Source organism: Aplysia californica, unplaced genomic scaffold (assembly GCF_000002075.1).
Source record: "Aplysia californica isolate F4 #8 unplaced genomic scaffold, AplCal3.0 scaffold00555, whole genome shotgun sequence".
Classification (NCBI taxonomy): domain Eukaryota; kingdom Metazoa; phylum Mollusca; class Gastropoda; order Aplysiida; family Aplysiidae; genus Aplysia; species Aplysia californica.
In genome coordinates this window covers 271,443-294,567 of record NW_004797825.1, presented here as the reverse complement: position 1 = coordinate 294,567, position 23,125 = coordinate 271,443, and the positions used below count along the sequence as shown (strand labels likewise).

General features: G+C 40.6%; 1 protein-coding gene across 3 annotated transcripts in view; it reads left to right on the top strand.

The window, feature by feature from the left end:
- LOC101864416 (WD repeat-containing protein 26) overlaps positions 1–23,125 on the top strand; it is a 42,798-nt gene that overhangs the window by 8,458 nt on the left and 11,215 nt on the right. For 2 of the 3 annotated variants that reach the window (XM_013087184.2, XM_013087183.2), the window contains exons 2-13: positions 696–795; positions 1,291–1,350; positions 2,818–2,954; positions 3,283–3,380; positions 5,963–6,119; positions 6,970–7,108; positions 7,919–8,059; positions 9,131–9,250; positions 12,661–12,803; positions 17,412–17,490; positions 18,916–19,081; positions 19,538–19,717. In XM_013087184.2, coding sequence (XP_012942638.1) covers positions 696–795; positions 1,291–1,350; positions 2,818–2,954; positions 3,283–3,380; positions 5,963–6,119; positions 6,970–7,108; positions 7,919–8,059; positions 9,131–9,250; positions 12,661–12,803; positions 17,412–17,490; positions 18,916–19,081; positions 19,538–19,717 — 1,520 coding nt within the window. The remainder of the gene's footprint in view (positions 1–695; positions 796–1,290; positions 1,351–2,817; positions 2,955–3,282; positions 3,381–5,962; positions 6,120–6,969; positions 7,109–7,918; positions 8,060–9,130; positions 9,251–12,660; positions 12,804–17,411; positions 17,491–18,915; positions 19,082–19,537; positions 19,718–23,125) is intronic. The other variant, XM_005106772.3, reaches the window with a different exon arrangement.

The following is a 23,125-nucleotide window of genomic DNA, read 5'->3' as shown; positions in this document are numbered from 1 at the left end:
ATCAAGGGGGGAGCGGGGAGATTCCGTTAAGACAGGTTTCCGTTTTATACAGGTTTCCGTTAAGGCAGGTTCGACTGTAATTGAGTCTTTGTTGTCAAATTTGATAGAAAGGAGTGTGTTTGAAGCTATTTGTGAAGTGTTTGATCAGCTGATCAATCCCAGCCATTGATATCAGGGACAGGTGCTCAGCCATGTAAACAAAGAAAACTGACTACCAATCAATGAGTTAGATGTTTTCGATAAAGAGGACTATCACAACAAACAGAAATATGAAGTGAGGACCCTTTGCGATCTGTTTGACACAAGACTTATAAATTGTCTGTGTTAGAAGTTGAAGGTTCAAAGGGTAAAAGCCGATTGGTTGCAGAGAACAAAAAAATGTTTTTTTATTACAACCCCCCCCCCCCCCCCCCCCACCCCCACCCCACCTATACATCCACAAACACAATAAAAGTTGCCCTCAGAGTTGATGACACTTATTTTATAGGATGGGATTGAGAGCAAGAAAGGTTGTATGTGGCACTGTGTACAAGTTTCAGCAAGCTGAATTGAAAACATTATTTTACATCTGGTACACTCAATTTAATTTTTACAAGGGGCGACTTGGAAGTTCTCTTTAAAATGTTGCACTCCAATTCCTGAGTCCTGTAAACAATGAAAATAGTCTAATAAGATTGTCTGCTTATTCTTTCTAGTCAAACAGCAGAGCAGTTGATTGCAGAGTCAGGTTGTGCCTTAGAACATCCAACTGCTGCCAGGTTCAGAGCTCATGTGATGGATGGTGAATGGGACAAGGTAAGGCTCCCTGTGAGGTTTTTGTTGTTGTTGTTTTTAAAGTGGGAATGATGGAAGGAAAGGTGAACTTCTGGTCAGGGGTCATTTTGAAGGTCAGTTTTTCTTCAGGAATCAATTCAGATCAGAATTACTCTTGTTGTAAAAGTTTTCGATATGTGAAAGGTAACTTATTGTGTGGAAAAGATTAAAGTTGTTACAAACAACCATCTTGTCCATTGTGAACTTGCCCATGGAAGGTAACACAGGTACAGGGTCATATTGAAATGATTGTCATCACCAGGTGGATATTTTAGACAATGCCATATAATCTAGAAATGGGGGGGGGGGGTCATCTCAGATAGGAGGCCGTTGGAGCAGGTTAGACTGTACTGTTTCTTGGCATTTGGAAAAAAAATTTCAATTAATCAGAAAGTCTTAATTTTCCAAAAAATTATTGTTGTTGTGCTTGAATCTCTCATGTCATTTTTAAAATGGTTTCTTTTCGTTCTGTTGCAGACAGAAGATGATCTCCATGAACTTGAGGCATTAGTGAAAGGCGGAAAGGAGGATGTCATAGTGAGTTATTACGTATTGTCTTAGAGTGCAGAGTATGGACAGGATGTGCAACATCTAAAAAAGAAGTGTTTGTATTTCACCACCATAAAAAAAAAAGAAGACAAAACAGATTTGAAAGGAGGGCAGGGGGGCTCTCGTGGCCTAGAAGTTAAGGTGTTGGCCTCTCATTCAAAGGTCCCGGGTTCGAATCCGGGTAGCGACCGAAAAATTTTCTTCTCTAAAATTGTCTCCTTTCACCTCCTTTCTTGCTCTCTAGCAATGTTCTGTTGTCTGCTTTCATTTCCACTTTCTGCCCCCACCCCCTCACCTCCTTTGCCCCCTCTTCTGGGCTCCTGACTCTTTCTGCAGCCTTTCTACTGCTACTCCTTGGCTCCTCCTTACTGCTGTCTTTCTGCCACACCCCTGATCTTCTGGTAGGAAAGATCTACACCTAGCCTTCTCGGACAAGGGCGAAAAATCTCTGAGGGCCCGTGTGCAAGTTGCGCACGTTAAAGATCCCTTGGTGGTCTAAAATCGATAAGAGTAGGCTTCGGCCGCCACCCGGGCAAAATTCAAAATTTCCTACCAACTGAAAATATTAGGAGTGTCCCGCGCGCTCATATGACCTATGCAGTTGCGAGCGCCGTAAAACACTTTACAAAAACAAAAGCAAAAAAAAGGAGGGCATTTTACTTTAGAAAATTACGGAACTGGAAATGTTTTCGAGATTTGTATTTCTTGTGTAGGCTGAGTATTCTTTGCTGTTGTAAGAAAACACCAATTTTTCTTTTTTACTTACCCTTTGACGTAGGCTCAAAGAGAATCTCTCATGTTTCTTGCAACCGTGACATGCTCTATATGTGATGTGCATCCATGGTTCAATTTTTGCTTATTCGGAATATCTGGGTTTTTTGGTCGTCTCTTTGACTAACGAAGATGTTTTTAGAAACCTGTGGAATGTAGTATAGTATTCTCAGTTTCTTACCAAAATATTTTCTGGTTTAATAGAGCTTGTAAGTGTTCTTAAAAGTAATTATAAATACATTTGTATCATTTTGTACCTAAAGCTTTACATGTAAATTGATATATGATTTTAGGCTGCTTTGTTTTATTAGAAACATTGTAATAGCAAAAAGTGAATTACAGGCTCAATACTAGTTCTGATATTGCTCTTTTGTGTAGCTTGTTAAAGTTGAATTGTGAATGGACACATTGGCTATTACCTTTGTTTACATTTTCATGTTAGACTAGAGAGGTCAGTGAGTGGTAATATCTATCTCTTGAAAATTATTAGTATGCTCTATCAAGGGTTTAGTTGTTTACATTCAAAGCTATAATGTATAATAAAGTCTTTGGGGTAAAAAAAGGTAATGGATCATTGTAAAGCATGTGTGTGTGTGTGTATGTGTGTTTACTTGGCCTTTTATGTATTGAAGCAGATGCAGTATTATTAATATATTAATGATCTTGTTTTGTTCTTTTTCTCAGAAAATGCGATTTCTCTTGTTGGAGCAAAAATACTTGGAGCTCCTGGAGGATGGAATCCCCTTGAAAGCTCTTGAGTGTCTGAGGCATGAGCTGACCCCACTTAAATACAACACAGAGAGAGTTCACGTTCTAAGCACGTAAGTAGAAGGCTTCTGCGTAATTGTGTATATGTTTCAGTTATTGATGACTTTTGATGTTCAAATTTGGTTGAAAGAACTGTACCTTGCTGTTATGAGACGTCCCCGAAATGGTTTAGAGAAGTAAAGTTTTAGAATATTTTGGTTTGTTTAGTATCTATTAGTATTTTGGGATGAAAAAATAAAAAATGCTTTTGTGATAGAGGGTAGCTTACATGTTTTTCTCATGTCTATTTTTATTATTAGGTTCTTTCTCTTTTTCTTTCTTTTTTAAATTTTGTTTGTTCTGAAGTTTTTAAATTTACAAAAAATTGAATATTGCTTTCAGGTACATGATGTGCAGTAGTGCTCCAGAATTGAGAGAAAGCTCACACTGGGAGGGGAAAGGCCCTGTCAGTCGTCAGAAACTCATTGAAAACCTTCAAGGTAAAAAACAGTATAGTTGAGCTGAAGAACAAAATAGGCCAGATGTTTCCACACCATGAAAATGGTTCTTGTTTTCAAACACAGTATTAATCACAACAAAGAGGATATAGTCAGACCTGCCACTCATCCCGATTTAATCGGGATATCCCGATTTTTTGCCCCAAATCTCGAGCATTCCAATTTTTCCGATTTCAGTCGCTAGTATCTTGATTTTTAGTTGTTGCGTCTGTTGCGTCCGATTCTTAGAGAGAGAAAAATGCTTGCTTGGAAGCAGGAACTTAAAACAATGTTTTCTAAAACATCAATGCCGGATCTAGTAGATGACTCACGCACGTTATATATTTCGAAGAAGTATCGATTTTGAACTCCGACTTGGATACTCTGGTTCTACTTTCGCTTTTGTTACCCAGAATTCTCCAATGATGGCCTGATTACTGTAACAATTGTGACATAGGCCTAAGAACAATCTATTCCTTGTTCTGCCGTTGCTTTAAAAGCAAGCTTCGTCCGAGTTCTGGTTTGTCGGGCCCATCATCAGTGACAGTCAGCAGTGAGACTTTGAAACCCTTGTTCGCATCACATGACATGACCTCGAATGTGTGAGTAGCGCGTGTGTCGGGGACTGCGGGTTGTCGAGGTCAACAAAGTTCATTCACACTGGTCGCGTTAGTCAAGGTGTTTTTCGGGACTAAACTAGTGTGGGACGACCGCGAGGGTAGGGGGTGAGGGTATATATTTTTTTGTTTACACTTAGGCTTAAAGTGCTTGCCGTGATACATTACTAATTGAGGATAAAGGAATAAGAAAATAATAGTAAGTGAACAATCTTGGCGCGCCTTTTTTTGTTTGTTGTTGTTTTTTTTGGGGGGGTGCCTAGAGTGTATGCGATTGAAGTCAAACGTTGTTACTGTATGGAAACGCGCACCTTTTGCATGGATGATTAGAGTTACATGTATGTGTAAGCTATTGTCAAGACTACGAGTTTCAGCATCACTGCAACCTGCGCTCCCCCGGTCTATGCCTATCCAACTCAGACTCGAGTACATGCTCTCTTTCAGTTTATTTCCTCTACTTTGAGGCCCAAATGGAAACTTATTCCTGCGAAAGTTTTATCTTGCTTGCTTGCCTCATAAAAGGGAGCCCTGACACCCCACCCCCTTTCCCAAGTGCCCCTTATGATTGATTTGCCGTTGATCCCGATTTTTTAACTCTTAAATCCTGATTTTTAGATTTCATAGAGTGGCAGGTCTGTATAGTATACTGGCATCTGTGGTGCAGTGGTTAGGTGCTTCGCTGGTGCTGCAAACAGAAGGATAGAATTCAAATCTCAAATGTGGAGAAAATTTTTATCAAGTATCTGTCTCGAATGTTTTGTCCAGCTCAGGCTGGGTTGGGTGAGAAGCCCACCTCTTAAATGATCTAAATTGTGTCAATGGGCCATTAAAAACCTCCTACATTTCAAAAAAAGAAGACGATATAATATGGGCACCCTTTACGTAAGTGCACATCTTCTGTGCACAAGTAGAAAATCATTTGAGTATTTAGTTTTATATTCTTTTAGGGGCGTTTGGATTTATCTTTAGCTGTAAAAATATCTAAGCTCTGAATTAGCTCTCATCTGTGAATAGATTGAGTAGAATGCAAATGAAACCATCTAAATATTTTTGTTTTGTTTTTAAAATATTGGAACCCTGGTTTCCGGCACAGTGATTCAGTGTCTTTCCCCATGAGTGTATCTCATACCTTCCTATAGAGAAGATTGCATGCTTTCATGAATAGATGATTGAATTTGCCCCCCAAGTTTTGAGTTCTTTTAGAAAGGTTATTTTGTACACATGAATACATATCCTTTTTAAAAAAAAAGATGGCAAAAAACAGATTTCCAGTTTATCAGTTCTCAGAAAGTCAAAATTTTTTAAGGACATGACATAGACCACACACCTTTTGCCTTTTCAATTGAAATACAAATTCTGTCTCTTGAGAAAGCCATATAGGGTTTTTCTGCTAGGAGAGATGTGGACACAGCTGTTTGACTCAATGTCACAGAGATGTAAAAAGATTGATCACACTCAGTATAATAGGCAATGTACAAAGAAGCCATTTTAGCTCATTCCAGACATTTTGCTGCACACAGTATCACAGAGACATCTGTGCAGTATGAAAAGCTACTCTTTTCATTGCTGCAATGTTTGTCTCATGTCCAGATTATTCTAAGTTTTAGATAGGCTTATTTTTGTTTTCCTTGTCATTATTACTCTGTTTTAATTCGTTATCTATTTCTGTTAAAAGGATACATTGTATGCCTGGGTTTAGGACTTGATGGATACATGAAAAGGATGTCACAAATCATACATAGATTTTTCATGCAATCATTTTAAATCTCAATTGGAGACTGCCAAATAATCCAATAAAATCTGATCTTTAGGAAGGATTCAGAGGAAAACTCCTGTTTTAGTCTTGGAGGGATTGGCAGGTCTGCCATTGCATTGGAAAGATACTTTTGTAGGAAAAAATCAGCAATTTAATTTTTATTCATTCATTGTGATTGTTTCTGACATACCCTGTTAACGTTTCTTTTGCAGAATTCCTACCCCCATCAATCATGCTCCCTCCACGCCGACTTTTCACTCTGCTCAGCCAAGCTGTGGAGCAACAGAAAGAGAAATGCCCCTACCACAATACACAGCTTGATTCAGATCTCTCCTCTATATCTCTACTCATGGATCACATTTGCACCAAGTCAGTATGATACATGCCCTTTGTGCAGAAGGAGTGTTCTTGGGAAGTCTTCTATTTTGTGGGCATGGGGGTGGTTGTGCGGGGGGGGTCAACTTCTTTTGTATTAGAGTGGTGTGCTGCTGGAAAAGATCTCTTATTGAGCCTCCTACTTTTTATTGTAGTAGCTGTTGTGTCAGCTCTTAAAATGTTTTGTCAAAGAATGCTGGGATATATTTTTTCTGAGAGTTATAAAATAAAATGAAAATAAGTATGGTGTGTGAGTTTTTGATGCAGAAAAGTAATGCGAAACTGTAAGAAAAAAATTGCAATTGTCTGAAAACAAATTATATATTCAGATTACGATATTTGTGTGTTTCAAATGTCATAAAACTTGTACTAAAGCTAAAAACTAGAAAAGAACACAAAATGATATAAGCATTGCCTTTGTCAGAAAGGAGTTTTTCAAAAGCAAGCAATGTTTTGTTACTATTTAGAGTGAACAGTGGCTTAACTCTTTATCTCCCTCGAGCAGCTTCCAGTGGCTCGCGGTTGGAACAGCTGTGCCGGTGGGTCACTGACAGCGGCTTGGGCACATTCCTTTACGATGACTTTTACATCAAATTACTTTTCAGCAGTCTCTTTTACCGGAAGTTCATTCATTAGATGAACTATCTAAATAGGTTTGCTGGTTTTGATTTAATGACCCATTTAATGATGTTTTTATCATTTTTAGATTTAGCACCAAAAAAGGGCCAGGGCATAGTGGGTTTACCCCCCTCAGAGATAAAGAGTTAAGGCAATGACCTGTTGAAGTAGGAGGTCAGTTCTTCCTAAGTCTGTCTCTCCTAATGATTTTGTGCTGCTCTGACAGGGAACAGTTCCCAAGTGCCACCACTCAGGTGCTGTGGGATCACTCGGATGAGGTTTGGTACTGCCAGTTCTCACCTGACGGAACCAGATTAGCCACAGGCTCCAAAGACAACAAACTTATCATATGGGATGTAGACCTGGTAAGTATCTAAGGTCTATTACGTTGAACCCTGTTGGCTGCTTTTGCTGTACATTTCCTTTAACCACGTTGGCTCATAGAGGCCTCCATAAGATTGACCCCACAGAAACAGTCTGGAATTTCCTGGCACTTGATTTTTTTTTTTGTTATGTCATAGCATTAATGGGTAGTTGTTGGTGAGCGTCTGTCGTTCTTCCGATTGGGGTTTTTACACTTAAATCTTGCTGTTGAGATTTAATTCAATGATTGTAAATAGTCTGTATGTGCTTACGGGGAAAATCTCATTTCCATGTAAAGTTTTGAATTGAAAAACTTCAAATATGGAAAAGCAACACAGAACAAGGACCTCCAATGATGTTTTTGGCTAAGGGGTTTTTTTTAGGCAGGTAACACTGGTTTAGTGTTTAGTAAAATAAAATCAATGATGGGGTTGTTGCTTGAAATTCAAGGTGATTTTGGTGCAACTAATGACGTATAGGGAGATATGTTTCAGCAACACTTGTTTCTGAAAAATATAATCTGGTGCTCCTGATATTTTTTAAAAGGTAAAGTATTTTTGGTTAATTATGTATGGAGCTGTTTCTTTCAAACTTTGCCAACACGCTGAAGTTGGAAGTAAAAAAATCCCAATGAGGTGTGGCTTTTTTTTTTCTGTCCGTTGTTGATTTTCCTTTCAACTTTTCTGACGGAGGACTGAGTGGACTTTCAAAATGGCCAATGGCATGCCTTGTAGGAAATTGATACTTAAATAATAAAGCAAAGATTGTACTGTGAATGCAAAGCTTACAAGATCATCTGGTGATTTTGACAGGATTTGTTTGAGGTGCGCCATCAACGAACTCTGGATGAACACAAGTTTGGAGTTGGATTTCTCACTTGGTGTCCAGACAATATGCACCTGCTTGTCTGTGGACCAGATGAAACAAATGAAGTTTACATATACAACGCTGTGGTAAGTACATGTCTGGGGGGGGGGGGGGGGGGGGAGTTAATGTCTCAACTGAAAAAAATGTTACTGAGTAAGAAAATTACGTTTTTTTTCTTGAATGGAAATTTTCTCATTACGGTCTTAAGTGGGGAATTTTAAAAAAAAGTAACCTTTTGTGTGTATAATTTCTACCCATTTAAGTAATTAACTACTACAAGAAAAGTGTTTCTTTCAGGAATGTTCATTCTCCATGTGAAGGGGTAAAGCAGGCGAAAGTTCAGTTTTAAGAGAAGTCTGGGGAGGGGGGGGGGGGGCTGCTTAGAGAGAGTACGTTTTGCTATTGGTCATCTCGACAATGGTTCATGCCATTCCTCGTAAGCAGAGGGCAGATGAATGCTGTGTACCCAAAGCCATTCCTTAATGTTGTTTAGAACTCGTTGAGATGTAACGATGGAAATGCGCAGTCTGAAATACAGTGCTTCTGCAAGTGTAAATTCTCACTGCTTCTTCTCTTGAAAGATGCTTGGTAATTATTTCTTGTTTTATGTCTGTGTAGGGGGGGCAATCGACGGGAAAAGTCCTTAAGTATATTAATCTTTTCTCATGTCTTCTTTTTCTTTTTTTCCCCTCCATATGGTAACTGTCACTGCGTCAGTTGAATAAACCCAACGTATGCGTTCTTCGTACTATTACAGTGAAATGAATGGTTGATGAGCGGTCAGGTGTAATCTTCTCCTTTTTCAACATTCCAGTGTTGCTATTGATGCTCTCTTATCAGTTCCTGACAAAATGTGGGTGTTCTCTAGCAGATTCACCACAAGTTAGTTCCCTGTGACTGAAATGTTTGTAACTATTTCAATGGGTGGCTGGCAGTCACCTTATTGTGGTTTGCTCCTTCTTTCATACCAAATATCTATGATCCTTTTCTTTCCTCCTTTTTTTCTTAGTTTGTTACTTTGTTACTCTTCAGTAACACCTAAATCTTTGGCACTTATATGACCTATTTGTGTTGCTAATGCTGTAAAACTCTTACGAAAACAAAGTACCTATTTCCTTACATTATTTTCTTCCATGTTAATGTTTTATTTCTCACAGACCGGAGAAGTCCGGCAGAGAATCCACCAGAACAGTGATGATAGCCTAACGTACGCTGCCTGGATGCCAGATGGCCGCAAGCTTGTGGTGGGAGGTGTCAGGGGACAGTTTTATTATTGTGTATGTATTCCTTGTTCTCTTAGAAGAAAAAAAATTCTTACCCATATCATGATTTTTTTTTTTTTAAGTTTTTGTTTCATAAAACCAGTATATCTTTGATTAGACCATGGTAAGTATTTCCAAGGAAGCAAGTGCTTGGATTTTTCGTGCATGAAATAGTGTTCCAACTTGTAACTTTGTTACTGACAGTGAAAAGCAAGTATTTTTTGGTACCCGAAGAAACGCTGTCAGTGTTGTGGTACCTGCTGGCAGGTTTGCTGTTGATCTGTCAAGCCTAAGGAATATAGCACTTTAAAGTATTTCAAAGTACAGTAGTTTCCGCCTTAGATCCCACCGCTTATGGTCCCGGTTCGTCTAAGATCCCGCTGTTTTAGAAAACCAGAATTTTTACTATATAAAAGTCACCCCTAACTGTCCACTCTGAAGGAGCTACATTCGGCTAAGATCCCACTTTTCATGTTGTGATTTAGTTGTTTTTTTCTTAATTCAAGGAAAGAAAAAAAAAAAAAAGAAACCTGGGCGCGCTCAGCTGATCAACCAAGTAGCGAAAATGTGCGATCATTGTACGGTCCGTCGCGTCACGGATCATTCACTCTCATGAATGCGATCGCACCTCTGTTGTAAATCTCGATAAGCGGTTACAATGTTTACCCCAGACATGATCGCACCAAGGTGTGAACTCACCGATGCCTTGCTTTCCCTGATCACCTGAGCCATCCGCCTGATCTTCAGGGTTCCCGCGGCCTCCTTGAATTCAAGGAGTCCTTGAAAACTGCTTGAATTTGCTTTCAAGGAAAAATCTCCTTGAAAACTCCTTGAATTTGCGTTCTTGGAAAAGTCTCCTTGAAAACTCCTTGAATTTTGTCAGATCGGACAAGAACACGTGTACAGAGTGACTGCCAGGCCCCGGGAATCCCGGGGGCCCCTGGAATTACCCAACAATTTGAAAAAAATCGCCGAGACCCGGAATGCAACGGGAATTTGAAGAAATCTGTAAATTGCCCCGTGAAAGACCCGGGAAAATACATAAACGTTCTCGAATATTTGAAAACCAAATCCGATAACGTCCTTGGGTCCATTTTTGCGGGTCGCGGTTGTGATATAATATAATTCATTCGGCCGGTCCCGGCCCGTGAGTACGTTACACGTGCACAGGCGGTTATGGCGTCAACTAGTGAAAGTGTATATGCGATGGGATGGACCTTCGATATGCGATACAGAAGCTCGATCGGGAAAATCAAGATCTACTTTCGCTTTCTGTACCACCAAGAAATTTGCTGGTAGGGCCTATAGTAGTCTGATAGCGCCACATTTGTAACATGCAGGTTGTTTTACATACGCTGTGTCGCCATGAAAACAATTCGTTTGTCCTGTGCTGTCACTTGTGAAAAAAACAGAAAGAAAAAGAATGCTTCTTGTCGAGCTCGCCGTCGTGACCGGTCATTGAACCCGTGCGTTTTCGTCACATCGTGAGTATCGCCGATGGTTGAGGTCACCAAAGTTCATGCTAAGTCTGAGCGCTGCGAAGTATAGGATTCGGGAAAGGGGGGATTATTCTTTTTTTCCTTAAAGACACATGGGGGGGGGGGGGGGGGCTGAGGTTGAAGGCAACATCGGATGGAAGCAGATTTTACTTTAAAAAATTTTGATTACTACTATCTAGAGCTCTCTGCACAGCGCACGTTGGTGCAGGCCTTGTGTAAGCCGTGTTTTTGTAACTCTGTATTATTTTAGCTTTCTGTTCAAGATTTGCAGATTTTCAGTGTCACTGCATCTTGTCCCCCCCCCCTCAGTTCTTACACCTCTAACACTAAATAGGTCTTCTTGAGCCATTCATGTTATTGCTCTACTTTGAGTTAGAGCAATGATATTTGTCTTTCACGTTTATTATACATATAAACTTTGACACCCTAAACTGGTTCTTGACAGTGGATATTCTGGTTCTAGACCTTTTCTCTGGCTCAATGCAAGATTCATTTTTATATAGTTAATATAGGCGAATATGATGAGGCGAAAATATAAATAAAAGTAAGAACAGACTGAAATACCTGTCACACAGTATCCCAGTGCCACACTGACTGAATATAATGTACCTACATGGGTGCGTGCCACGTGTGTGTGTGTATATTATATTTATAATATATAAATGGAGCATGCACTGTCATTGTTATGTAACATGCCCCTGGAGAATCGATGCCCCCCCCCCTCCCCCAACCGCCTGGAAAATTGAGAAGCCGGGTTGGCAGTCACCCTGAGAACAGTTTTTGTAGGAAAATTGAAACTATGATATGGTTCCTTTCGGACAAGTGTAGGCCTTCGTCGAAAATAGGCTTTCGTCATGAATTTTTTGACCAAATCTCCTTGAATTAAAAAAATTTCTCCTTGAAACCTCCTTGAAACCTCCTTGAATTTGATGGAAAGTTCATGGCAGGAACCCTGGATATTACATCACACACTAGGTGTGGAAGGCCAACAAGCAAGCACTAGTCTGCATTCTATCAAACTGTGAACTCCTGGACGCTTACTTTTTCCCGACCATCGCTCTCGTCTTTCAGTTTTGCGCTCGAACTTCCTTGACAGACTGGCGCCCATATTCGTGGACTGTCCGATCACCTCTGCGTAATGGGGTCATCTGTTGGCAGTGGACCTGCCTTTCATTTTTTTTTTAAATTGGTCGCTGTGGTCACAACACAACGATTTATGATGTTTCATGACATGGAAGGGGTACTCTGTTAGAGATGGAAAGCAATACATTTTTGATGGGGGGGGGCATTGCTTGGAGCCAACTGGTTCCCACCTGATATGATTTTTTTTTTTAAAGCCCCCCCCTCCCCCCCAAAGTAAAACTGACTTCTGAAAAGAACTTATAGCGCTCAGGAGTCACTTCAGTTCATTTTAAAGTAAGGGAAGATCATTGTACAGATTATGTGCCTAACCATAAGTTGCTGTGAATTCTTCCCCCTGGCCATTCGCCTAAGGTTCCGCATCTTCCTTGCTCCCGAGCACCGGGATCTTAGGTGGAGACTACTGTATTCATTTTATTGCGGCAGAATATATGTTAGAGATAGAGAAGGGCAAGCCTCTAGCTCAGATGCTGTCATGCTGCATTATCATGCAGTTGATCCTATTTTGATTCCCTAATAAGGCCATTTCAACATGTCTTTGGTAGCTTTTCAATGTTCTCCACCCTTTAGACTTGGACTTTGCAGTGTTATACGGAGTGTGAAACCTGTATCTGGCATTATTTGTTGTTGTTTCTGATACTGGATTGTACAGGTCTTTGTATTTAGACTAATAAAATAATTGCATTTATTTGGCAAATAGCTACACTCTAGAGATGTTCTGGGCACTTTACAACTCGTACCAGGCTGAGTGCTGTGTATTTAGATGTCTGTTTTTAATTTTTTCAGGACATCGATGGTAATGTGATAGACACATGGGAAGGCATAAGGATACAAGGTCTGGCAGCGTTGGATGACAAAGTAGTGCTGGCAGCTGACACACATAACAGAGTGCGAGCCTACAATTTTGACACACTGCAAGACTTTCCCATGTGAGGGCGTTTAACTTTTTACCATTTGTTGTTGTCATTGTTGTTTTTAAAAAAATATGTTTGCTTACTTTACATGTGTTAGTCTTGCTTGTCTTCTTGTTTTTCTGTCATCAAGTACTTGTGTCTCTTTCTCTCACTCACCCCCCCCCCTCTCTCCCCATCTCTCTCTTCTCCCCCTCTCCCCCCCCCTCTCCCCTCTCTTTCTCTTTCTCTCTCTCTCTCTCTCTCTCTCTCTCTCTCTCTCTCTCTCTCTCTCTCTCTCTCAAACACCCCCCCCCCTTGTGAACTTAAGTTGATAAAACTAACACACGTTTGTTTTACTGTTTATGGAGCTTTAACACCTGATCATTAGTTTACTGCATATCATCGTGTATAAGACTCAACTTTTACCCTAAAATGAAGGATTCAAAGTCACTGTTGTGTCTTTTTTATGATATTCAAAATTAGACCCCAAGAACCCAGTGGGAGTGGGTGGTTGGCGGGTGCTCTGGTGTGGTCTGCCCCTTCTTTCCTATCAAACATCTATCGTCCTTATCTCTCCACCTTTTTTTTTGCGTTTGTTACCCTCTACAGACCTGCCACTCATCCCGATTTAGTCGGGATATCCCGATTTTTTTGCCCCAAATCTCAAGCATCCCGATTTTCCAGATTTCGATCGCGTGCATCCCGATTTTTTGTCCCAGCCTGCTGTTGTGCCGGATTTTTCTAAAAACTTGCTCTGCCTTCTCCTTTATCGCGGGAGTAGCACCCGTTGAACTTTTTGTCAGTAGGAACTCGGAGCACTATTTCCTGAAATATCAATGCCGCATTTAGTAGCTGACTCGCCCCAGGTTGTGTGTGATCTTTGCCCGCATTCAGAACTCTCCAATGATAGCCTGGTAACTGTTACAATTTGGAACATTTAATAATCGATAATATTCGTAGTTCCGCTGTTACTTTCAAAACAAGCCTTGTCCGAGGTCTGGTAAATGCTCGTTCACATCAAACACTCGGACGAGCGACAGTCTTTCTAACCCTTACACAACTACATGTAACTGCGCTGACAAGACTAACATACGGCCGTTGTCGTTGCTTTAGTCTGAACGCATTATGAGGGATAAGAGATTTGTTGGTACAATTGGTCGGTCGGCCGTCGTCGTTATCCTAAGAGTACAAGAAGTAGAACGACTGTCGCTCATCCGAGTGTTTTGTGTGGACATGCAGTGAGTCGGACCCGTTAATAAAATTGTTTTAATCGCGCATTCGCGTCACGTGACACGACATCGCCGTGTGAGTTCTGCGTGTCGGGGACCGTCCATTGATGGGGTCAACTTATGTTCATGTATTTCGGGACTTATTGGTGGGGTGGGGTGGGGGGTATAGACACTAGGACTAGGAGTGCTTGACGTGATGCTTCAGGACTTACAAAAACTAATAACTCGCGCGCGCGTGTGCGCGCTCGCAAACAAACAAAGACACACAGAGGGCATATAGGCCAAGTAATTTATGGACACCCTGGAAAAATATTAGCTTTGGCAGTCTCCTTGGTGATTTGCTGTTGATCCCGATTTTTTTCACAAAATCCCGATTTTTTTCTCCCTGAGATCCTGAATTTGAAGTGGCAGGTCTGCTGTATCACCTCTAATCCTCGGCACTTTTATGACCTTATTGTTTTGCAAGTGCCGTAAAACTCTTACTAAAACAAACCCAGTGGGAGCTGACACATTACACTGGCTCCTTAGTTCAACTTTTCAGTAAAATTTGTTTTACATCCCACATCAAGTGTCCCTTTATCATTTTAGAGGCTATTTACTGTGGATGTTCATCATTAGGCTCTCTCAGTGTTTTCAATGACTATCAACCATTACACTGTAGATCTTGATCTGAGGCTTCTGATGTAATACAAGTTAATGAAAAAAAAATCGATTTGTTTTGTTTTGAAGTGTGATAGTTAATGAAAAATCCGTGAACAAAGGTGATGGTGCTTTCCATTAGTAAGTTTGTGCGTCTTTTTTAATTAACACATGATTTACTAGCTGGGCCCCCTTTCCATGAAAGGAATGATCGGAGCATTAACATCAACTGAAAGTCGTTGGCTTTCTATATTTACACTCTACTGGAATTTATACTCTCAAAACAAAATGCGCCCGACGAAATATCACTTCCGGTACTTCTACTGTGATGGACAGCTGCGCAGAATTGTTTCATTTCTCAGTAGAATAATCACAAAGGCCAAAGAAGGACAGGAACTTTTTGTCAAATATATTTGTCTAAATTCAGGAAATGAATAAATAAAAAATCAGGCTCCGTCATGGGGACCTATCTATCTTTTTGCAGGTACTTGCCAACTTTCAACTCTGTAGCTGTCATAGTTTTATGGAAAAAGTGACATATGTGTTTTCAAGTTGCCATATATATAATAGATGTATAAATTGATTCTCTATTCCGCTTTCGTGGTTGTACTCTCCAGAATTTCACAAGGTGTGGAATCAATGCGCACGGCTAGTGAACAGAAACCTCACTTGTTTATAATGGCATCTTAGAAGACAGACTTTTCCAAGATTAGAATTAGATGTAAACGAAACTAATGAAAAACTGAAAATTAAACTACAGTGACTTCAGGCTCCTCAATAAAACTGTGCGCCCTTTAAATGATTCTGAACCCACATTAATTTTATCAAATTCGAAAGTTAAGTGGGGCGGAAGTTTTAGGCGGCCAAAGTGACGTACTTTCACAAATATAATATACAGTAGTCTCTGCCTAAGATCCCACCGCTTACGATCCCGGTTCGCTTAAGATCCCGCTGTTTTAAGAAAACAGAATTTTTACTATACAAAAGTCACCCCTAAGATCCCGCTCTGATGGTCTACATTCGGCTAAGATCCCGCATTTCAGATCCTAATTTGCTATTCAAAAACCCGGGCGGGCATAGCCGATCAACCTAGAGTGAAAAGTTAAGATAAATAAACTGTCCGTCGCGTCAAAGATCAACCACTATCGTGAATGTGATCACATACACGTTGTAAAACTCGATGAAGCGATACAATGTTTGCCCCAGACGGGATCACACCGGGGTGTGAACTGACCGACGCGTTTGTTTTCCCCACGCATCGCACTCACACCTGAGCTCGCCACCTAAACTTGCATCACTCGCTGGGTGGGTAGGGCCTACACGTTCGCTCCAGGCAGGATCACATCGAACCGTGAACTCTTCCTTGACCATGTCCATTGCAGCAGTTGTCTGTACTCCCGAATTTGCGAGACAGACTGAATTTTAATTGGTGGGATCACAACGTAATGGTGTGTAACGACAAAGGCGGTTTGGAGGGGGGGGGGGGGGACTCGGTCAGAGATGGAAAGCTATAAATTTTTGACAGGTAAAGAGGAGGGGCAACTGGATAAGCGTAGATCTTGAGACTCATGATAGGATTATAAGTGAAAATGGCACGCCTCATGCCACTAAGCACCGTGATAGGTCATCAAGGTTAACCACTCTTTGCTCGTCATATGCCATAAACCCACCAAGGGGGCACGTCAGTTCATTGTAGAGAGGAGGGAGACCATTTTACCGATTGTGAGCCTTAACATGGGTCACCATAGATTCTTCCCTGGGTTCAATGGTTAAGATCCCGGTTCGCCTAAGATCCCGCATTTCCTTGCTCCCGAGCACCGGGATCTTAGGCGAAGACTACTGTATAGAGATACCAAAACTTTGGCTCTCCTGTCTACCTAGGCCTTATCAGCACATGCATCCTATATGCGATGATTATACAGTACTCTTTGGCACTAATCACTTAGTTTTATACAGCTGTACTGTCTAAAATAGTGCTTGCCTGAAATAAATTCATCTTGCAAAGATTTTGTGGCAGGTGTGAGGGTGCCACGAGTACATCTTGCTTTTATAGCTCAAGATGTCGTGTCCTGAATTGTATTGACATACTTCCCTTTGCTCGGACTCGGGACTATGCAGATTTGAAGGAGCAGATCTTTTAATCTACTTTTTACATTCCATAGATTTTATGTAAATTCGCTCTGTATCGGGATGAAAGGAGAGGTTTGTTGGCAGCGTCTACTTTTTAAAGGGCTTTTGTTTGTAAATATTTTACCTTCCAGATGTTACCATACAATCTGCTTGTTATTTATATGTTGCATAATAAACTTTCTCGTGAAGGTCAATTCAACTCCCATTTTCTGTTTTCTCTTTACTTCAGACATGACAACTGCACAAGTGTCTCTGTATGACCATGGTATATTTCATTTTTGTAAACAAATGGTGCATTGGGTCTCTCTCAACAACTTAGAAATAATGTACAGAAGGTTTAGAGGTAAGGGGAGAAGTGTGGATGTTCAAACTATTCTTTTTTAGGTGGTTGGCGGGTGCTTTGGTGTGGTTTGCTCCTTCTTTCCTATCAAACGTCTATCAACCTGATCTCTCCTCCTTCTTTTTTATGTTTGTTACTCTCTTATAACACCTCTGATCTTCGGCACTTACATGACCTTATTGTGTTGCAAGTGCCATAAAACTCTTACTTTAAAAATAATGCTTTTTTAAAAACTATTTTTTTTTCTCTCATTGAGTTCATGCTTTTCAAAGGCCATGCTGAATACATTTTTTTATATTGTTTCAGAATTCAAGAAGACCATCCAATCATGACGTTTGTCGTAGATGACAAGAAAGAATATGCATTAGTCAATGTTGCATCTCAGGTAAGATTTAAGGTTTCAAATTGCAGCAGACTCATGGCAAGCAGGAGCCAGACTGATGTCACTGAACGTGAACTGTCTAAATTTCATGTGGGGGTGAAAAACACTTTTTTATCAAGAGTTGAGCAGAGCTGGTAAATTTATTTCCCCTACCAAGAGTGTTGCAGAGTTGCCCTTTTTAAATCTAAAAATGACAAATTTGTTTTCGTTGACAGAAGCCTCACTTTTGACCTTGTGCAAGGAGAAGACAACTTTTTATAGTGCTTATTACACTTTTTTTTTTTTTCACTGAAAGGTTGAAATATGCTGAGGTGCTTTATTGATTTCAGTTCTGAAGCTCACCAGGGAGGCTTCATGCAGTGTCTTCTTTTGTGGGCTGATAAGGTGGCCATTGTTGTTGTGTCATTCTGAACGAGATGAGACAACTGCAACTCTGAAGTCCTGGGTTCATGAACACACCGTACTTTGTTTTTAGCCCCCGTACAATATAACAGGGAGGGAGGTGGGTGCTTTGATATTTTCTGCTTTTTCCTCTTGTGTTTACGTTGTCTTTACATATTAATTATGAGTCTAGCTGTTGTGATTGTGATGTACTTACTGGGAACAATGACTTGGCAGTGATACACTCTGCAGGACAAATCTTTTCTCTGAGGTTTGATAAAAATATCTTACTTTTTTAAATGGCTATAGTGAATTTCGATTATAAAGGTAAGGTAAGCACTGGAGGTTAAGGACAGATTGATGATGTCACTCCTAGGTTCTGCTTCCTTTTTGTTTTTCTATTTCTTCTGTCTTCTCTTTCCTCTGTTGCATCTGCTTGCTTTTTTGTCTTTTGCTCTCTATACTTTTTATGCTGTACAGTTTCAGATAGATAGGAGCTGCAAAATTGTCTGCTCTTTTTACTTTTCTTTTCTGTCTTTCTATTGTGAACTTTATGTGTGATAGTAATCACAATGTCATGATTTCACTCATTTCACTTGGGGGGGGGGGGGGGGTAGGTATGGAATGAGTCTTCTCTTTTCTCTCAATGTAGGGTGCATGGATGTAGTTATTCATTGAAGATGTGAAGGGGATGAGTTCACGTCGTTGTAAATTATTTTTTGTGCATGCAGGGAAGACTCCACTGGCTAATCAACAAGTTTAAAATGTTTGAAGTGGAAAAGGTCTTTGGAAGAACAAAAAAGAACTGACTTAAACTGTCATAATATTTATACTGCTTTGCTTCCTACGTCTACTTTGCTAACAACGCAAGGCAGAAAATAATGTGTTGATTTAAAGAAGAAAAAACATGAGCTTGTGTAGCATTTTGGACTTAATTGAATTTTCCTTTTGCTTTTTTTTTCTCACATTTTTTATATCTTCCTTTGGGAGTCTCACCTGACAGACTAACTGTGCTAGAAAGAGTGGCTTATTGCCCTGGTCTCTCAGCTTAGTATTTATAGATACCCTTTATCTTCTTATAAGGGTTGCCATCTGTGGGATCTGAAGGACAAGGTTCTGCTACGCAAGTTCCATGGTCAGACCCAGGCTTTCTTCACTATTTATTCCTGTTTTGGCGGCCTCAACCAAGACTATGTAGCCAGTGGGAGTGAAGGTGAGCAGTTTCGACATTTTGAACCTTTTTTATAGACAAGTTACTATAATATTTAACACACGAAAAGAGACAAATGTTCAATGCGCATTATTTCATCAAGGAAACTGTTTTTAACAACACAAAATATTTTTCTTAAAATGTTACTGATATTTGTATCACTTATAATTTTTGCTGTTTCTCGAAAATCTTTTCTTAGAAATGTGTAGACTTACTGATGTGAGTAAATGGCCCTAAACACCGAATAAGATAGCTATAGGCTACCTATAAGACAAATTAATGACATGTCTTAACATGGACATTTTTTTTGCCCAGGCTTCAGAGCATAGCTGTTATGGATGTCTTGTGAACCTTTTATAAGACACAGTTTGTCATCATCTACGGGGTCTGTTTGATGGCTGTTAATCTCTTAATAACGAGAAGGAAAAAATTGAGCTGTGGAATTTTGTTTCACTTCAGATCACAAGGTTTTTATCTGGCACAAGAGGCGAGAGTCTCCCGTTGCTGTTCTTGAGGGACACCGACTCACGGTCAACTGTGTGCACTGGAACCCTTGTGAGCCGAGCATGCTGGCCAGTGCGTCAGATGATGGAACTGTCAGGATCTGGGGGCCAAAAGACAAGCAGAGGAGGAGAAAAGGTGAGAATTTTCTCCCTTTGAAGATGTTTTAAAACATTGCTTATGACAATTCAGCACAGGGCTTTAAATTTTTTCACTTAATTTTCTCATCCCTGTGTCAAACAACCCCCCCAGCCCCCTTTTAAAAAAATAATGAAGGCATATTTTCAAAGGGAGAAAATAACTCCCTAGTTACAGCTGGTTTAAGGGTTATTGCCAATCGGTTGCTCAACATTTGCAGACGTCCAAGTGAACTAAATGTGACTTATGCTTAGACTATTGTTCCAAAAATGTGACATATTGGTGGATCTTTTGTGTGATGCTACTCTTTTCCAAGAACAGTGCAAGTATACTTCAGGACAAACATGCACTTCTCTTTAATGCTGTCACCCACCTTAGAAATCCATATGACCTGTAATGGTCCCCGAGGCTCAGCTGCTACTTCTCAAAACTGGTCCTTATGGGTTCGTGCTATGAGGGCATGAATTTTTTTCCCTTCCCCAGAAAAAAATCTGAGGGACAAGTTTAACCTGTGTAATTTTAATGGAATTTGGCTTTTGATGGTAGTAGTACACTTTTCAAGCTAATGCAAGGGGTGAAATGTGGCTAGAGTCGTGCTCACTCATCTTACAGCAGCACCTCCGCCCATCTGCACATTCGAAGGTGGTCTCATGCTAGACACTGAAGTTTTTTAAAGGGCAAGTGCTGAGAGTGCTTTTTTAGCTATAAAGGACTCAATTTTGCTTGGCTGGTCATGTAAAAATGCCTGATTTCAAAATCCCAAAGGCAGTGTTTTATTCTTAGCTCCCTCCAAAGACACATAATGTTGGTGCTGAAAAAAATATTACAAAGAAACCCAAAAAATATCTGAAAAGCTTCCACATGATAGAGTCTAGCCCCAGACAGACCCACTTGTAGAGGAGCAGTCATAGTGGGCAGCAAATCGTGTAGGGCTTCATGAATCAAAAATGCTGATGCCAAGGGAGAAGCCTGCAAACTGCATATCCACTACTGAAAATGAATCTTTTAAATGCTCTAAATGTGACTATTGGCATTTTTCTTTTGACTTAACACCTTATATAATCATTTAAAAACACATTTCTGTGTGGATTTTACTGTAAAACATTGATCAAAGGCACAAAAATGTTAATTTGCAATTTCTAAGGACACTCAAGCTTTGTAAGTCTCCCAAACATTGTGGCCGTTTTCTCGCTAATTTTATCTCTGACAACAGGTGACCCCACTTCCATTAATTGCAAATGTCTCGACTTTTAATAAAAATAGTTGGGTATTGTTTTCCCACCAAAAGCAAGAGAGATGAACAAGCTTTAAGATGATAAGGATCTGGTTCAGCCCTTTCAGGACTCACAAATGTAAAAGGAGTTTTCCTTCCACCAGTGTCAGTCAGGAGACATTTTTAAGTGACTTTTTTAAGCTCACACAATTGTTCTGGTACATTCCCACAGACATGGCAAGTGGCAGTAACTAGCTAAGTCTTTTCAGAGTGTTGTTGGTCCTCACTTTTGGAAAAACAGTTTTAAAGTATGATAATTGTTTCCTGCTGTTTGTACATGGGGGAAGGAGGGAGAATTTTGACTTAATGAGTACTTTTCAAAGGACTTCAGCCCCTTTTTAAACTTTCATGGCTACTTTTACTACAATCAAGGTTTGATTATTGTATAGCATGTTCATAGTCTTGTACCCATAAATAAATTTTAAAAGGCACAAATACTGAATTGTTCCCTTCACACCTCAAATCAGGGCTCCGGGCAAGAACTAGTCAGAAATCTTGTTTTTAACTTTTGCAATAGGAAAGATTAGTTTTAATTTCTACTTTCATTCTAATTTGTTTGTTAGTAAAACATGGATGATTCAAGATCTTCAGCATCTATTTGACTTATCTGTGTTGCAAGTGCCGTAAAACTCTTAAGGGGGCTCTCGTGGCCTAGAGGTTAGGGTGTTCGCCTCTCATTCAAAGGTCCTGGGTTCGAATCCAGCTAGCGACCGAAAAATTTTCTTCTCTAAAATTGTCTCCTTTCACCTCATTTCTTGCTCTCTAGCAATGTTCTGTCTGCTTTCGTTTCCTCTTTCAGCCCCACCCCCTTCACTCACCTCCTTTGCTCCCTCCTCTGGGCTCCTGACTCTTTCTGCAGCCTTTCTTCTGCTACTCCTTGGCTCTTTCTTACAGCTGTCTTTCAGCCACACCCCTGATCTTCTGGTAGGAAAGATCTACACTTAGCCTTCTCTGACAAGGAGGTCCCGTGTGCAAGTTGCACATGTTAAAGATCCCTTCGTGGTCTAGAATCGATAAGTGTAGGCTTCGGCCGCCACCCGCGTAAAATTCAAAATTTCCTACCAACAGAAAAAGTTTAATGTGTCCCGCGCGCTCATATGACCTTATGTCCTCAGAAATTCGCACTCATAACTTTTGCCCTTGACTCAACTTTTGCCATTTTCGTGAATTCGCGATTTTTAGCCAATTTTCCGCAAAAGTTAAAAACACCGAAATTTTCTTCCACGACTAAAAATATCAACGTCAAGGGGGACAATTCATTCCTTTGCACTATGGGGTGCCCGGCCCAGTGTCCATTGCGGATGGCATCGGGTCAGGTCGGGTTGGGATGATCACCCAACTCGTCGCCTAAAAACAACGTGTTTGTTTTTGAGGCAACGAGGCGGGCGCGATCGACTTGGGTCATGATAGCCGCTTTGCGCCATCTATCTGGCGAGCAAACCGACCTAACCCGACCCCCCAATAGTCCTGTTTTCTGTTAGGACTGAATCATCTTCTGGATCTTACTAGATCTAGATCAAGTCAATCGTAAACACGATCGTCTGATTACTTAGCTTGCTTGGTTCCGTAGCACCAGATAGATCTAGATCTAGTATAAAAATTAGTGAAACGCTTTAAATCTTAGGCTAGGAGGGTAGATCGAGATTTAGACATGGATCGATTCATCCAGATAACCACTAAAGGGGACTTACTTAACTTTAATTTTTTCTTCCGCTTGTAACTGTGGGTGTCGCGGGGAGACACAGGAGTCTTGTCTGCAGCAAGGCGAGTGGCCTGTAGGAGGGACATCCCGTGAGCTCTGTGTCCCATTTTATTTTCTTGAGCAATATTAATATCCGCTGCTGGCCTGCTAAGCCAGTCAGTTTCACCAGAGCCCCGTTGGCCAGCAACGTTTCAGGGTGACCTGGGTCGGCCTTCAAGGCTAGCGTACGCCTCAGTGACATAAAGTCACACCGTACTTCACCCAGACCCAGCTATCCCCTACTTTGTCCTGTTTCCATCTCCCACGGTGTGGACGAGGGGTTGGACTTCGAGAAACCTAAAGAGGACGTTAAAAAATATTCGTATGACTGGAGATAAAAAGGTGGGGGGGCGCTCTTTGACTCCTGTAAAAAGAAAAGTGTTTGGGAGGGGGG